The sequence below is a fragment of the Corylus avellana genome, chromosome 1 (assembly GCF_965113065.1).
Source record: "Corylus avellana chromosome 1, dhCorAvel1.hap1.2, whole genome shotgun sequence".
Lineage (NCBI taxonomy): Eukaryota > Viridiplantae > Streptophyta > Magnoliopsida > Fagales > Betulaceae > Corylus > Corylus avellana.
In genome coordinates this window covers 4,348,924-4,366,704 of record NC_142490.1, presented here as the reverse complement: position 1 = coordinate 4,366,704, position 17,781 = coordinate 4,348,924, and the positions used below count along the sequence as shown (strand labels likewise).

General features: G+C 35.5%; 3 protein-coding genes across 3 annotated transcripts; 2 read left to right on the top strand and 1 right to left on the bottom strand.

Moving 5' to 3' along the window:
- The first annotated feature begins 1,024 nt into the window (after positions 1–1,024).
- Positions 1,025–2,662, top strand: LOC132171828 (Dormancy/auxin associated family protein). The gene is made up of 3 exons (XM_059583230.2): positions 1,025–1,221; positions 1,628–1,786; positions 2,222–2,662. The coding sequence occupies exons 1-3, from the start codon at positions 1,107–1,109 to the stop codon at positions 2,326–2,328; spliced, it is 381 nt and encodes a 126-aa protein (XP_059439213.1). The 5' UTR covers positions 1,025–1,106; the 3' UTR covers positions 2,329–2,662.
- A 5,247-nt stretch (positions 2,663–7,909) lies between these two features.
- On the top strand, positions 7,910–12,086 carry LOC132170866 (folate receptor family protein). Its single transcript, XM_059582001.2, has 4 exons — positions 7,910–8,084; positions 10,325–10,683; positions 11,127–11,461; positions 11,861–12,086. Exons 1-4 carry the CDS (start codon positions 8,024–8,026, stop codon positions 11,988–11,990), a joined length of 885 nt encoding a protein of 294 aa, XP_059437984.2. The 5' UTR covers positions 7,910–8,023; the 3' UTR covers positions 11,991–12,086.
- A 643-nt stretch (positions 12,087–12,729) lies between these two features.
- On the bottom strand, positions 12,730–15,968 carry LOC132170534 (serine/threonine-protein phosphatase PP1). The gene is made up of 4 exons (XM_059581544.2): positions 15,176–15,968; positions 14,008–14,567; positions 13,336–13,530; positions 12,730–13,184 (listed from the first exon to the last, which is right to left on the bottom strand). The coding sequence occupies exons 1-4, from the start codon at positions 15,369–15,371 to the stop codon at positions 13,161–13,163; spliced, it is 975 nt and encodes a 324-aa protein (XP_059437527.1). The 5' UTR covers positions 15,372–15,968; the 3' UTR covers positions 12,730–13,160.
- Positions 15,969–17,781: the final 1,813 nt, after the last annotated feature.

Sequence of the window (17,781 nt, the reverse complement as noted above, 5' to 3'; positions counted from 1 at the left end):
CTTCATAATATAATAGATATAACTTGAATTATTGTAATTGTGAGTCTTTATATATATATATATATATATATACTCAAGATTCGTTTAAGATTTGAGTTAATTTATCTAATTATTCAAATAAAAAATCTTATCAATAATTACATCACTAATAATGAGTATGAATTTAAAAATAAAAAATAAAAAATAAACAATCACAACATTTATTTTATATAGAATGAGGAAGTTAATTGGGTAGGTTGTGACCAAGTTTGAGCTTCACGGCCTTAACTCATGGTTGAAAATATATATATATATATATATATATATATATATATATAGTTTAAACCTTCAATATTCGGTTCAGATCAATCAAAACCTTATTGCTACCAAACCACTAGTTTTGTTAATCCAAAATCGTTATGGATCAAGCCCATGTTTAGACCCATTTTCTAATCACTTTATGGATTCAGCTAGGGTTAAGTGTAGGAACCCCACCATTATTTATTTTGGATTTCCTTGTTTTTGATAATACCCAAAAAAAACAAAAAAAAAAAAAACAGTGTGATAAATTGGTAATGCTATAAGCCTATAAGAAAAGGTCACACATCCGATCTGTTTATCGCGAGTCCGCGACAACAAATTGAACATATCGTACGGCGGCTATCATATAGGAAGTAGAATCTAGACTGGTAACTCTTTGCAATTCCACGCAACTTTAAGGCCATTCGCGTCTCATTCCAAAAAAGTCAGTGGCATTCTCGACTATGAAATTAAACTGACCCACCCATCACGTGACATGCCCTCTCACATCGCTTCGAAAGCCACGTGCCACCTGTCCTCCTAATTCCTATAAAAGTCTACGAGCCCTCGGGGCCCACCTCTGTCAATTCGATCTTATCTCTAATACGTGCTACTCGATCCACTTGCCACGTCATCACTTTCAAATTGATCTAGATCCACGGCCCAGATCGTCCTCTGCTCCTCAGACTTGCTCGACCTTTAACGCCCCATTTCGTCGTTAAATATGCTCCCCACTCTGCTCTTCTTCCTCTATTCCGACTATCGGGGTCTCATATAGGTACGCCTGCTTTTTCAGCTAACGTGCGCCATCTTGGCTAGCGTGCACCATGGGCCTACTTGACCAGCTGTGGGACGACACCCTCGCGGGACCGCGGCCGGATAACGGCCTCGGAAAGCTCCGGAAGCACTCGACCTTCTCCTTCAGATCGAACTCCGCCAAGGGTACGCAGCGTTTTGCTATCTTAAGCCGGAAGCGTACTTTACCGGACGCTATAAACATTATGTTCCAATTAACGAACTAAAACAAAGTTGTGGAAACGAAATTATTCCAATCGGATGGCTCAGATCTTTCTGTGCTCAATTTATCATAATCTGACGGCTAAAACTTGGAACTTTTTTAATGAATTATTATATTTTGAATTTCTCTCTGATTTTCTATAAGCGTATCTTTGGGGATCATGAGCCCCTAGCGCACTTTAGCGCATGTTACAACGTAGTTCGTGTTAATACTCCGAGGTGAAAGGAGGAGCAACAAATAAAGTGAATTTTGCTTTAATCCGACGGCGGAGATTTGTTGGGCCTTTTTCTATTATCTGACGGGGGATTTCTATTGATTGGTGTTGATCAGAATCTGATGGCGGGAACGCGAGATCGTACGGTGAAGATCCTTCGGAGGAGGCGAAGAGAGTCACGCGCAGCATCATGATAATAAAGCCACCTGGGTACCAAAACGGGTCTCCTCCGGCGTCGCCCGCGGGATCTACACCTCCGGTGTCCCCTTTATCTGGTAAGCGATAATAGTACTTGATAGATAGTATTTCATTTTTCCATCCGAAAAGACGGATAATGCCCCTGAACTCTTGGGGGTACTTTTTTATTCTCCGGAGAAAGTGGATGGAGCGTCCTCTAGAAGTCTCCACGAGGGTGTTTTTTGTCATTTAACGGTGGTGCCCACTTTTTCGCGGAAAATGATATAAATGATAAATGCAATATTAGGTGGGAGCAGTTATGTAGGTGTTTGTGGGGGAAATGACATGCGCGTCCTTATCAACGTACAATAATGCATCATGGGTATTATCATATGGGTCTAGGGTTAGGTGCAGGTGAAAATATCGCCAACATAAATAATTCATGTTGCCCTTCTTGGAAGGAGTCTTAAATCTTAATAGCATTATAATTATAATTTAGTTGGGTTAATCATGTTGGTGATTGTTGTTTGAAGGAGGTAGATCAGAGTCGTTTCGATTCAGAAGAAGGTCAACCTCGGACGCGTACGAGAAGGCGAGCCCGGTTGGACCAAGGAGCACTCCTTCTTCTTACGACGTGTGAGCTGTGAGCCTGTTTTTCTCGTACGTACGATGTAAGCTGAAAAAAGCTAGCTGTTGGGACTTTTGTATGTGGGGTGTATGCATGATGTTGTTATATGTGTATTTAGGTAGGTGGGTATGCGGCTGCTGTATGGTTTGTTTATGTAGCTTTGTAGATAATGCTATGTAGCGAACCTAGCTTGTAAGATCATCGACGTGATCGATCGTGTAGAGGTGGTGGTAATGCATGTACTACGCTGTCTGTATATACACTACTTTCTGTTGTGTCGTCTGTGGTTTGTTGTGTGTTAAGAGTGTTTGTTTTGTTGGAATAAGAAAGATCTCTCTCTCTCTCTGTGTCGGATGTTTGTCGGAGCAGCATGTTAATGGCGTTGATTCTTGCATGGATTTTGTTTGCTAAACGTAGATCAATGAGGCTTTTCTCAGTTTATTTAGACTGCTATTCGACTGTAACGGTCACGTCAGATAGCAGTGTGACAAATGACTAAATAGCATATTGTTCATTGTTCATCGAAAAAACCTGTGTGTCTCTCATCTGTTTGTGGGTGGAACAACATGTTGAAAACTTAGATCCTAGGATGGATATATATTTGTTTGCTAAAGTTGGAACAATGCAGCTGTGTTGGAATGTGGCCATCAAAATGGGAGGGCAGTGGGTGGGAATCAATAATGAGATTATATATATATATATATATGTTGGCTGATCTCCGATCCGATAATGGCTGAAGATTCTGTAAAGTAGGTACTTTTATTCGTCGGTTAAAATGTGCCTATCAAAATGTTGGGGGTATCATTCGATATTGTGAAGGAATGTTGGTTGATGTCTAATGGCCAAGATTCTTGTTTTTTTTTTTTTTGGATGAATATACTAATGCATGATTGTTTTATTCATTTATCATAAAATGGTTCTGGTCATTATATATGTAACATTTTAATTGTGTCTATTAACATGATTGTCACATTACTTGTCATGATTTTATGTTTTGATTGTGTGTAAGATTAACATATGGTTAACTGACGTGGCAAAAGTGAATGAAAGAACAGAAGATCTGTCTTCAATTTTTAAAACTTAACAAGCTCAAATTAGAGCTTTGAAAAAGCAAGAAGCTTGAAATTTACTAATATTCAAAAAAAAAAAAAAACTGATTATTATTCAACTCCCTTTACCACACAATCATACAAGGCTTCGAGAGGAAAGAAACTAATTGTTAGGGTCCATTTAAATATGGATGGGGATTTCTTACCATTTTTGTAAAATTTTAGATTATCAAATTACGTAATTTATGCCCTTTTAAGCATCGAAACGCTTGAAAAATGATACATATGAAAAATGTGGTAATGTTAATTGAGATGACCAAAAAGAATTTTCATTTTAAAATGCTTTCTTTTCACTTTTATAGAGGCGTTTCTTACAACATAGAGAACAAGAATTTGATGAAAACATACTTAATTTTCAATTGTAACACACCACATTTTTAATAGATGTCATTTTTCAAGCGTTTAGATGCATTAAAATGGCTAAAATTGCATAATTTGATAATCTAGAATTTTAAAGAAATTGTAGGAGATCCTAATCCCTACTAAAGACTTCTTGAATTTGGTTGGTAGTTTGCAATTGTTGTGGAGTCGACAATGGAAGGTCTACAACTAGGATATTATGTCTCCATCAATTGTTTAGCTAACTATGGCTCCGGTTTTACGGCCAACTTAACAGTATCATCGTCATCTTTTTTGTCACTTAAATTCTCTTCGTAGTTTTGATACCTATTTATAGGCTTAGACTTACAATTATAAAGAGGTCAATCATGAATCTTATTGTTGTCACTAACCCTGTCATCACCACGAATTTGAATGTGTTCTTGTCAATTTAACAATTGTGTCTTGGAGTTTGTGGAACGCCATGTGCTTGCAAGGTCGCACATTGAAACTCGAAAAATTTGGCTCTCAAAAGACCCTCTCCCTCACGATTAACGTCGTTAGTAAAGTTGCTACTCTTCGATAGTTGGCCATCTAATCGGGATAATGGCAACTCTTATATCACTTGAGATAAGTAACATACATAAGCAAATGAAAATAATATAAAATCTGCGACTTCAATTATTAGAACTTAGCAAGCTAACAAATTAGCTTTGAATTGTTCCCTACGCAAGCACCAAGTAATTTTGAAGATTCAAACATTGGTTAACAATGCAGATATACTCGCGTGACAGTAGACAACCAACCCTGTGGGACAAAAAGCTTATTCTCATCTTAAGGTAAATACAATTGTTAATCAAGACCGATCAATCATTACATAATTGGTAGGCCCATTTATTCTGTAATGGGTAATTGTTGGGCCCATTAAGGCACCAGAATCTGATTGCTCGGGACAGCAACTAGGGCATAGCAATTATTCGAGGTTGTTGTTCCAGGAGGCCAGGGTTTCATAAGGGTTTAGAGATTTTTATTTTTTTATTTTTTTATTTTATTAAATAAAAAGGTTGGAGGGGGAGGCTAATTGTAGCTATCCTACTTGAGCGTGACTATAGTAGCATCAACCCACGGGGCACCACTCAGAAGGGTCCTAGACGGTGAGAACAACAGGCGCTCCCTCAAAACTGACCGAGTCATAGCTTAACACCTGCCCATCAGGGCATTAATAGGACTCAAAGTGACTAACACTAATAGTTTAAGAGATTTCTATTGCGGAAGTCAAACCCAGGCCCTAGTGCATGTTCAATCTCATGGAGATTCCCTTGAGATCATTGAACTACCACCCTTAATTGTGGTTAAGAGATATTTAAAAGTAAGTATTTCGTATTATTTTTCAAAAGAATTGAAGAATTTTTTGAGGTTTGTATCTCTTTCGATGTCCTTTTTGTTTTGGTCATCGCTTTTAATGGCTCATTTATTGGCTTTTGTTCAAGATACAAACGTTTGGGCCATTTTTTGGCTCATTTCTTGTTATTTAGTTGGAATTTTATATTGTATTTTTAATTTGGATATGTTATTTGAAAATCCATCCCAATTTTTATTTTTTTAATGCTTATATCCCTTTTCCATTTTTTTTTTTTTAGGGGGCATAGCATGCCGCTTCAATTAAATATCGTGTCAAAAAAAAAAAAAAAAAATTTAATATGGTGTCTTAATCGTGTGATGGACTTGACATGGTGCATGTTGGCCATATAATTTAATTGTGGATCTGTCTAATCTTGCAATCAATTAGAGTTGTCAATGTTTTAAGCTGGGGTTACTAGGAGTTTATGAATAGTTTATGATAAATATGGATACTGAAACATTATGGAGTACTTTTGTATAATATATTTGTATTTTATATACAAATCAGTACATTTAAATTGATTGATCCAGTTTTATGATAATCATGTAACGGGCCCACGTCATCGCTTGTGTCTTCTTTTCATCAATTAATTTCTAATCATAAAACAAATTGTTGAAGTCCTATTTTGATGAAACTAATTTTAAAAATTTTAAAAAAAAAAGAAAGAAAGGGAAATAACTTAACAAATATAAATACTGGTTAAAAAGATCGAAATATAAATTATGGTGCGCAAATATAGACAAAGTTTTTCTTCAAACTGGGTTTAAGGAATTTTTTTCAACCTAGTCCATAAAAGTGACATGTGTCCATTTTTTTAATAATATGTGAAATGCGCATGAGTTTTTAGTAAAATATATTCCAACTTTGTCCTTACTATTAAAAAAAATGTGCATCTCACATGTTCAAGAAATACATGTAACTTTTATAGATTAGATTTAAGAAAATTCTTCAAACCTAGTTTGAAGAAAAACTTTATCCCACAGATATTATATAAATTTTTGTTGAGTTTTCGTCCCCTTGATTATCACCTCATGGTAACCCTTCTCATCGGTTATCATTGGTTGTTCTCTTTTTTCTCTCCAAAAAGGAAAAAAAAAAAAAGAAGGTGTGTTTGGGCCACCAACCTAATTATACCACCATTGACATTGAAAATGAAGAAATTATGTTTTTGGAAGCATTCCCACGAGGTCCCTTATTCTCTTTTTCATTCGGATCAGAAATGGGAATGATCCTCCCTCGTAACCCTTTTCCCTCTTTCAATAAGAAAGAAAGAAAGAAAGAAAGAAAGAAAAAAAAGGAAAAAGGAAAAAAAAAAAAGAGAGATTGAAAATGAAGAAATTATGGAATTTCCTCACATGGATGAAGATTAATGTATAAGAAAACAAAAAATTATATGGTCTAAGAACATATGTCTATCACATTCTAAAGACAAATATTAATTTAATAAGCTAAATCGAAAAAAGCAATTTAAAAAAAGAGTAATGCTCGATATTATATTATTATCTTATAATTGTCTAATAATATTGAAATCAAATAATGATTTTTTTAAAAAAATTTAATAATGATTAACTGAGAGTACCATGCTAAGCTTATTACATAAAATGTTAAATAAAATTATAGTATCTAACATTTATTAAATATAAATGGGCCAACTTGCTTTAATCATCTTAATTGGAAGGCAGTAGTACACCTACACACATGGATCCCATCTCCCATTACCATGTGCTCAATTGATTTAGTGGTATCCTCATAAGAACACACATTCAATCAGTAGTCACTATACTTGGATGGCACCCTTGGAGCTATGCAATGGCCAATGGCATTAAATTTGCAAAATGCAACCACTAAGAATTGTTGGGCCATAAATGTCTTATATAATATTTCTGACCAATAAATAATCACATCATGAAAAAAAGGAAACCTTCCCATCTTTGGAGTATTATTGGTTGGATTTCAACCACACAAATTGTTTGTAAAGTGCCACCAATTGGAGCCATCATTAATGCCCAACTCCACCAAAATAAATCTATCAGTCTCTTGTGACACTTTCTTGATTTAATTAGTGGAGTCCCAACCGCCACTAAAAAATATTTAACATTTTACACATAACATTGTAAAAGAGTCGTAAATTTAACATTTTTCTTACAAAATTAGGCGGTCATTACTTTGCAAGTGGCTTTGTCATTTTTTTTAATTTTTTTTTTATGGGGTTGAGGTAAAAGATTTTTTTGCATGTATGTGATATGGGGGGATATGCTAGGTGTTCTTCTAATATTTTTCTTGTATCCTCCCAACTGTGATGTGACTTTTAAAATTATCGTTGAATTTGAGATTATCATTATTGACTTTTAATCTATTGGTGATTTTAAAAGCCACATCACAATTAAGAGAACACTAAAAAAATATTAGAAGAACACCTAGCATTTCCCGTGATATGGGAAGAGGATATGGTCGCATTTTAGCCAACTAGAATATAAAATCCATATAGCAAAAGCTACGATATATTTTCATTTTTTACTTTTTACATAAATTAATTATAATTAAAATTATTTTAAATTTAATTATCGCATAAATATAAAAAAATAATCTTCATTCCAAAAAAATTGATTCATATTTCATAACATAGCCTCTTGTTTTTATTGAAAAAGAAAACTATTAAAATTTGAGAGAAGCTCATGGGCCAAGTGGCCCATCCAACGCAACTCACAGGCGGGCCTATATCGGGTTTATGGATATTCTGGGTAATCGGGCCATCAAAACAGGAACCTAACTGTGTGTTTGGGAATTCCTTTTGCGCCATAGTCAGCCAGGTTTGTCAACCACTGCCCTGGAATAACAAAGTCCCTCAACTCAGTCCGAGAGGGACAGAACGAAGAAAATGGATTGTGGGTTTCTGATTTCTCTGATCTTTTTCAATCTTCTCCTCGTCTTTTCCGTTGGTAAGCTCCTATTTCTCTGTCAAGGTTTTATCTTTTTCCAGATTTGCGATTTAGTGCCTCCCAATGAGACGTTTTTCTCTTATAACCATTTGGGTATCAAAATTTGCTGTTATAGGTGTACCAATCTCATTGGCAACAAATATGTGTTTTTTTATTTGACTAAGGTTTTTATTTTATTTATTTTATGGGTTAAAGCATTCGGTTAACTCTTTAATAGGTGTTGAAAATCAAGTATGTTTACTTTAGAATTTTAGTGCATAGTTTGGAATTTGTTCACATATTGCTCTGAGAGAACTTAGGAGGAAGAGAAGAAAAGAATTTGGAGAACTTATGCTTTATGTTGTACTGGCCTGTGACCAATGAAAACCTTACCTCGGCTGAGGTCAGTAATTGTGTTATTGGGATCACTTTAGGTGAGGTTTGTTTCTATTGGGTACTAATTTATCAAGAACTTAAGAGTCATAGTTGTGGCGCACAAAAACTGTTGGTTGGGAAATAAACAACAGGAATGCGATGGAAAATCTTTTTATGCATTGGATTTTCATAGTAAACATCGTTGCTCATATATTAGATGACAATCCTGCAGACATTGCTCTTTAGTTGGGAGAAAAGCCTGTAGAAAATCCATCATAGGAGATCTTATTACTTCCTTTGAACCTGAAAACAAGCAATTTTCTAAAATCATAAAGTTATTTGCATGTTTAAATTGTTTTCTGCAGTCCCTATGAAGTTTGCTGGTGTGTGTGTGTGTTTTTTTTTTTAAAGTTCTGGATGCATGTTGCAAAAAATGATGCTTTAATGTTGGTTGCAGTACTGCGGTTAATGTTGTAAGGTTGCATTTGTTTTTTCTGGATTTATTTTATTAAGCTGCCACAGACTTTAGACAAGTTTAGGAAATATATCCATGCAGTGATTAGGTATAGAAATTTAGACAGGTTTAGCTACCGTAAACTTGTTTTCTGTAGTGACTGCTAAAAAAAAGTGTGTTTGTTACTGTTCATGTACTGATGTACAGTTTTTCTTTGTGGATTTGCCGTATCTTGCTTTATGAAACTTCAATCTTCTTTCTTCTTTCGTTTATGCTGTACAAATGTTTGTTGGGCTGCCCTTTTAGTTTGATAAATTATAGCTATCTCCTAAATGAGCAGCAATTAAAGTGGCCTTGACCTTTCGTCTCTGTAGATGCTCTAATGTATGTTGTATTCTGTAGGTGGGGGTGTAATTTTATTATTTTGTATTTTTAAATAAGCATGGGATCTGAGTGCCGCTGGGACAAAACTTTGGATTTAATTTAGAGAAATCAGGTCAGGACCTTCCTGTGTTTTTGGTCATTTTGATTTAAGATCCCAATTTTCAATTTGATAGATTAGAAGCCCATAGGGTGTTCGGCTCTCTTGTATACTTTTCGTGTACGAGAGCTATTTTCTTTTTTTCAACAAAATTACTATTCATAATAGAAAAAAATTGATAGATTCAAAATTTGAGTTTGGACCCCTTCTAAATTCGAGACTTTTGTCAGCCTTTCTGTCAAATATATAATAGAAATGACTGAAAAGACATTATGTCCTTAGATAAAAAGAGAAAAAAAAAAGAAAAGAAAAAGAGAACACGGTGTGGCAACCAGGCACCACCTTGGGGGGGTTGTAGTGGTCATGAGCTACCACCTCGGAGGGGTGGTAGTGGTCGTGAGCCACCTCCTCAGAAGGCTGCAATCCTACTTATATTTTCTTTTCTTTTTTGGTCAAGAAAAAAAAAATTAATTTGAGGATATAATTTTATTTTCAGTCATTTTTGTTATCTATTTGACGGAAAAGGTTGGTGGAGATCTCAAATTTAGAATAGGCCAAAGTCAGGTCTTGAATCTATCAAATTAAAAACTGAAGCCTTAAATTCAAAATTGTAAAAAACACAAGGGGGCCCTGAACTAATCTCCCTTAATTTTATTTGTTATTGCTCAATGGAAGTCGTCTTTATGAGTTAAAAATTTTCATTCCCCTGAAGTCTTGAACTAATCACCCTAGTGAAATGAGGTCCTGACCTAATACTTTTGGTGAATGCATCTTAAATGATTTTGAGTCAGCTTCTGTAAGACATACTAGCTTTTGTCATTCTCAAGTTGAAGTTTTCTCATAGTTTTTGTACAAGAAAAAAAGGAAGAAGAAGAAATTGAGGCTTTTGATACTGAAAGTTCCTACATGTAATTAAAGTGTTGAAATTTCATTAAATCTGTTTTAATGTAGGTAAACCTGATGGAGTGTGTGTCTCCCAAGGTGGTCGCTTTCCACCTTTCTCATCTGAAGGAAAACCTCCAAAAAAGGTAAGCAAAGGAACCAAAGATTTGACCCTCTGTAGGGTGTTCCGCAGAAAGACTTGCTGCGATGTGGCCCAGACACATCCTGCATTGCTATCTGTTAGACGTCTGGCTTCAACAGGAGAAGCCAGCCAAGAATGCTTGCACTTATGGGAACTATTGGAATGTTCAATCTGTGATCCACGTGTAGGTGTTCAGCCTGGACCTCCACTGATATGCAGCTCCTTTTGTCACAGAGTCTATGAGACTTGCGCTAATGCTTATTTCTCTATGGATGCAAAGACCCAGGTATGTGGATAACTTTTTCACTTCTACCCTGAAAAATTTATCTAAAGGTCAGAATGATAGGTAATTGGCGTATATGCATGCAGAAAAGGGTTTCTGGGGGGTATGGAATTTCACTTGATTTAGTCCGTCTAGAACTAGGATATCCTCTATACAGTGATCTAATAAACATGTGGTCCACATTTTTTTTGACATCTTTTTGAAATGAGCCTTGTTGACGGTGCCAAGAATGCTTCCTGTGATTTTGTTACCTATATCCAGTGGGAGTTGAGAGCTTTTGGGTTGGATATATGATTTATTGTGCTTTGCCATCCCCTTTTAGTGTTTTCCAGGGATATGGGTAATCTTTTAGTGGAAATTTGTAACATAAAAATTTGCATTGAACTTTTCTCCTTGTGAATGCTAGAAGAAGAAAAAACATGTTCTGATTAGAATTTACCTGCTAGGTTCTAGCACCATGTGGAGTAAAGGACTTTGTCTGTGGTAGGGCTTCTGAATGGGTATCCAATGGCACAGAGCTCTGCCGTGCTGCTGGTTTTGCTGTTAACCCATCTGATGAAATGTACATTAGCACGGAAGACACATCTTGCTATGGTGGTAAAGCCAGTCTAGATTCCATTGCTGATTCATGGAGGCCTTCACATTCTGAGGTGCCCCAGAGAGCGGAAATTTTGGGGTTGTTTGAAGATTTCCAGCGATGGGCGAGAGTGATGCCATTTAGCGAAAGAGTTTCTTGGGCAGTGGGAGGGATGGTTCTTACAGCAGGTTTATTATTTATAAGGTCAGACCAATCCATCCATCTGAGATCAAATTTTCATTGTAATATTCTTTGAAACTTGCTGAAGTTTATGAGCTTGCTGGTTTCTTCCCCTAGCTTATTTTTCTTCGCCTTTTATTCATCATATTAAGTCCTGTTCATGTCCCATTTCTTATTCTCTTATCTATGCCCTCCTTGATTATAAAGTTGCAGAGAAGATGAGATGAGATTAACAGTTGGTTCTTTTTCTTCAAATATGTGTAGCATCTAAAATTATTATTTTTGTCTTGGAAGTAAATCTCCATATGTAATTTGTTGATGTGATCCTTTCAGTAAGAAATTCTGATAAGGGCTTATCATTAGTAATTCTCTGTTGTTAGGGGAGCATTGATCTTCTGCTTATAATTGTTATTTATCATGCAGCAAAAGAAAGAGTCATAGCCATCGCCAGAAGCTTGCAGCTATTCAGCGCACTGCAAGGAAGCTGGAAGCCCAGATGAATGACAAGAAGTTTGCTACTAATCAAGGAAATAGGAAAGGAAGTAGAAGATGACTGTCCTTTGTGAACGTAAATAGTCGTTTGTCAATTACATGCGAATCCTGAACTTATTGTTATAATATTACAGATGAATGTTTTTGGCTGTTTTTATTTCGTTATTCAGAAAAAAAAAAAAAAGTTTCGATTTTTGAAGGTTGTTTAATCTAGATGTTAAACATTCTGAGCTCATGTCTTGAAAATGAGTTTTTTATTTTGGGTGTCTGCGTTCTATTAAGATTGTTGAAAATCCTTTTAGTGTCAGCAGGTGCAGAAGCCTCCAGTAGAGTAAATTCCGTTGGGCTATGCCAGAAGTCTTTGAAAGAAGATTTAAATATTCATCTAACAACGCTGATGTTCTAATTAACTTTTGAATTAATTTTTCATAAAATAAAAAAAAAAACTTAATGATTGATTTAGAGTGTCACGTTAACATTATTAGATAATTATAAATAAAAATATAGTATATAACAATCTTCCTAAAGTTGCTTGAGCAGTATACTTCTGCCACCTATTAAACTCATCCATGGCTTAAGGATCCTCTTCTGCCTTTCACTCCCAACATGATGAACCTTTTACTCTTGTGCTTGTGCAACAGTGCAAGTAATGTATCCTTGTCTCCACGACTTCTTCATAAGACTTAGGATTAGAGGATTTACTTATTGAGGCAATTCCCAGTATGTTGTTATATTTCCTGTTTGTTATCCTCTGAAGTCTGAATCATTCATCTAATTGATTTCAGTAAGCAAAAGGAGCATAATGTCCAATGGCAAAATCCAAAATAAAAGTTCAATTAGAAGTCATTCATGTAATCCACTATTTGAACAAGTGTTTGACCAATAAGTTGCCTCTTGAACATACCACATATGGGACCAAATATACAAATATGCGCAAAAATCAAGCAGGCTATTCTCAAATCAGTACACTCACAAACTGCACACTAATATGCAAATACAGTAAGTGGCCAAAAGGTGTTCAAAGCGAAAATCTCTGCTTCTGCACAGAAGATAGCATGCGTCGTCAATTTACAGTTTCTTACAACAATTTCCAGTGCAAGCTCCAATATGATGAAGGTCATGCTTCTTGTTCACCAAGCCTGTCAGCTAATAGATATTTCAAACCCTAACATGAATGAGCTTGCTGTATCACTTGTATCTCCTATCTGAACAGAAGGAATCTTCCAAATAATCACATGCTTCCAGCTTTAGGGGGCTATCCAAACAAAGACGAGAAAAAGACAGCAGAAACTTCAGGTAAGTATCTATGTTCAGTAGTGAGACTATATCACATGTTAAGAACCATATGTTTCAATACTTCGACAAAGGAGACAAAAAGTAAGAAATGTAAATAAATGAAGATATACCTTTTTAAGTTTCATCTTAGACCCGCTTGTTGATGCTTTACTATCAAGTGGTTTCACTATTTCGAACGAACACACTAAAGATTCATCAACACTCAATAGAGCACCTGCATTGTCAAATTCTCCCCCATAATTAGGAGCTGAAAATATTGTGACTAGTCTTCGTTTAGCAAAAAACTCATATCCATCCTCCACCACCTGCAATAAGTTTAAAAACGTTTTCAATTGGACCAGTTGAATCAAGATCAGGCTAGCAGCAATTTCACTGAAGATGGCAGTATGCATTTGCAGAAGGATGCTTAGAACCATAAAATGCAATGTGTTCATTCGCATTTGCTTGAAAACCTACGAGCATTTGAGTGCTTACTAAATTTGTACTTTTCACAAAATCCTTAATACAAATTAATCTCATATTTGATAGAAAGAAATAAAAATTACTGAAATAATAAGCTTCAACGGTAGAAAGATAATCAAATCACTAGGTATTAAATAAAATTGATAATTTTCCAGGATACAAATGCCCTAAAGATTTCTGTAGGATGGCTGTTTCAAAACCATAATTGTCATATTCTATTTAAAAGGTACATGGCTTCATCCCAGAGGGTTGGATCGTACTGCCAAACATAGGGCCTGCTATACAGAATAAGCATGAAAAAGAGGCTTTTATTGCCTTACCTGATGACCTCGGCAAATGAGGTCGAGTTCATTCTTATCCAAAAAATCGGCAACCCTATCAGGTCCAAAAGTACATGAGACACCTCGATCACTATCTTGCCAGCCCTCAATATTAGGATCAGGATCAGACCAAAGCAGATCACAGAGAAGACCGCTATCTGGGATGTCGGTAGGCCTTGGAAGTTCCTTTATTTGACCCAAATTTTGCAACTCCGGGGAGAGTCCCCCGTGCATACAGAGTATCTTGTCATCAATGATTGCAGCCACAGGCAAACAATTAAAGCAGTCGGTAAATATTTTCCATAACCTAACATTAAACCTCCTTTTACATTCGTCATAAAACCCATAAATCCGGTTGATCTTTGCATCTTCATGGTTTCCTCTCAACAGGAAGACTTTTTCAGGATATTTAATTTTGTAGGCCAGTAGCAAACATATTGTCTCCAAACTTTGCTTGCCTCGATCTACATAATCCCCAAGAAAGAGGTAGTTTGTGGAAGGCGGGTAGCCACCGTATTCAAAAAGCCTCAGTAGATCTTGGTATTGTCCGTGTATGTCACCTGTAAGAGGCCTGCAATATTAGGATCAGGGAGAGCAAGACAGACAAACCATAATTAATACAAATTGCACGCCATTTTGTTGCATTTCATGTATGAGTTCTGCCCTCTGATTTGTAAAAACAAGCTGTAAGGTGATAATCCACAGCAAGTGGCAATTGGTATGTACAATTTGAATGGCATAATTAGTTAATCCTCATAACAGAAATAAACACAATGCAATGTCCCTGCCCTCAGAAAGCTTAACATTCATTTTAACAACCCTTTCAAGCCGCCAATCAATCCAAAATGCCTTCCCACTTAGAATTTAAATAGCTACACGACCTTAGTTCAACCGAAGGGTACAAAATTGCCACACCATGACATTAACAAATTAAACGAATAATCTTTAAATTATCCAAACCCATATAAGATTCATCTAAAAATTTATATAAACCAAACTATATGAAACCAAGATTTTCAACCAATCATCCATAATTTCATCTCCCTCATAGTACATCCAAGACAATATGTAAGCATCCACGACAAGAACAGTATAGAAAAAACTTCCTGTAATTGCATAATTCAATGTCATCATCAGATAAAACAAGAGAGAGGATGAGAGAGCTGACCACATATGCGAACGGGGGCATGAATCTCAAGGAGATTGGGCTGAGAAAGGAAAATTTGCCTGGCGTTGACGCAGAGTTGACGGATCTCCCCCTCAGAGAGCTGCACCTGCTTCCCACCTTTGCCTTCCAATAGCCTCCTTATTATATCATCCAATACCCCCTTATCCATCATCCCCTCCATTGTCATCATCATCATCTTCTTCACCAAATCACACCCAAAAGAGGCTAGAAGGAAAAGGGTCGCTATCAAATTGAGGAAAAATGGATCAAAAAGCTGGCGTTTTTTGGAGAAAGGTAGAAGAAAGAACAACTTTTTACAGGGAGGGAAAAGAGAGAGAGAGAGAGAGAGAGAGAGAGAGAGAGGCTCTGCACAAGAACCCAAAAAATTCCTGAGCTGAATTGAGATGAAGTAATCAAATGACAAACTTTGCCAAATCTAAAGAAAAATAGAGGTTAGAAAGGAGATGGGTATGTGTTAGATCTAAAAAAACAAGAACAGAAAAGAATCAAAAGCTCAAATTTTTACAGAAATTAAAGAAAAAAAGGCTTAAATCTTAAGGAGAGGAAGAAGAAAGAGAAAGTGGGTCAACAAAGGAAACTCCAAGAGTTTTTAGGCTAGTTTACCCCAACCAAAAAAAAATACCCAAGAAGAAAAACCAGGCACCTCCTAGAAGGAAAGAAAGAGAGAGAGAGAGAGAAAGACGTCTGGGCTTGAGGGATCAAAATGAAGATTATAAACTAGATAGTTAAATATGAGGAGGAAAGCCAATTATGATGGACATGGGTTGTCATTTTCCTCTCTCTCTCTCTCTCTCTCTCTCCTCTCCAAAAGCTTACGTCAACTACCAAGATAATTCATTACGGTTGAAACCTTCAAAGGCGGAGGAACAGTGTCCCGCGCATGTTAGCAAAAATTGTCACGTGGAGGATTCTGGAGTTGTGCGCTCTCTCTCTCTCTCTGATTGAATTTTTTTTTGGTACGAGGAATGATGATCAATCAACAGAAGACAAACCGCGTCCAGTTGAAATTTCCTTAGTTTCCTATTTTTTTTTACCAATTCAAAGGGATTTGGCTAAGGTGCAGTAATTTTTTTTTTCTTTCTTTACATTAAAAGTTACTTTAGTTGAGAGGAATCAAAAGTTAATTTGAATTGTGATGTGAATGCTCCTGGGACAAAGAGCTTATAAAACTTTCTCCTCTCTCCTTTTTTTATTTCTTTAAAAAAGTCAAACTCATTTATTTACTTTCTCAAAAAAATTAAAATAAAACTTTTTTAGTCTTTATATTACATTAATCAACACTTTTAAGGAACGGTAGATTTATAAACAAATTTTACAGAAAAATTTTTATAACTAATGTCGCACAATATTATTAGATATAAGATAACTTCAAATTTTAAAAAAGTTAATTAATTTGTAAAAAATTTTCTATAAAATTTGTTTGTGCACTCCCATCATCCGCTTTTATTATTAAAAAAAAAAAAAAAAAAAAAAAAAAAAAGTGGGGGAGGGCTTTTCCAAATAGACCCAAAAGTTTCCCAACTTTGGGAAAACCGCGTATTTTGAAGGGTTCATTTTCACACGTGTAATTTTCAATTAGGGTACACGTCTCCACCAATGACAACGAAAACGACGCTTAGGTAGCACGTAATGTTGTATAGTATTTTAACTTGCAGGTGGCCAATCATAGATGGCCGCGTCATTCTTGCTAGGTCAAAAATCGCAAAGTTTAGAAATATCCTGCCTGCCCAATGGTTTATAGTGGGGGTGGGGGTTAAAATAACATTAAATTAGTTTTTATTTTTATTTTGCATTTTTTGTGGTGAAGGCATCGCGTGAGAAATTTCGTGAGTCAATTTCTTCATCATTATAGTTCATCCACTTCCGATACAAAACAGAGTTGCATTATTATATTCTTTCTTTACTTTTTTTTAAAAAAAAATATGTTATGAGGTGAAATAAAAGTTGAAACAGTTTTGTATTTTGAGTTTTTTTTGTTAATATATTTTTTCTTGAGATTAGAAAATAAAAGAAAGAAAAAAAAGACAAACAAACATGACCAATGAAAAATTATAATTTTTTTTTCTAGCAAAAAAAGAAATAAAGGTAAGAATTTGGTGAGACAAGTTCAGTGGTATTGGAAAGCTTATTCAGAGGGTTACGAATTTATATTTCACGAAAATTTTTCCATTCTAATATTTACTAAGTTAGAACAAGTTGTGAATAAAAATACAAAAAATTGTTTTAAGAAGTTCGATTGATAGTCAATTGATGTTGCGTCAATCGAAGTGATAAGGTTCGCCCAATAAAAATTTTTAAGAAACTCAATCGATATTTCGATCAATCAAATTTGAGATAGGGGTAGTATTATGAATTTACCGGAAGTTCAAAGTCTATCAATTTTCCACACATGCAATTATGCGATGTACAATCCTCACGTTTATTTCTCTCCAGTTTGAAAATTTGAAACATATTCAAAAAGAGGGGATGCCTTCATATTCAAGTATTGAAACCCCTGTTGAGAAAGTTGTTCGAGTTTCAATATAGTCAGCTTTAAAAAAAAAAAAAGTCAGCATAATTTTCTTTTCAACGTTTCCCTGAAAAGA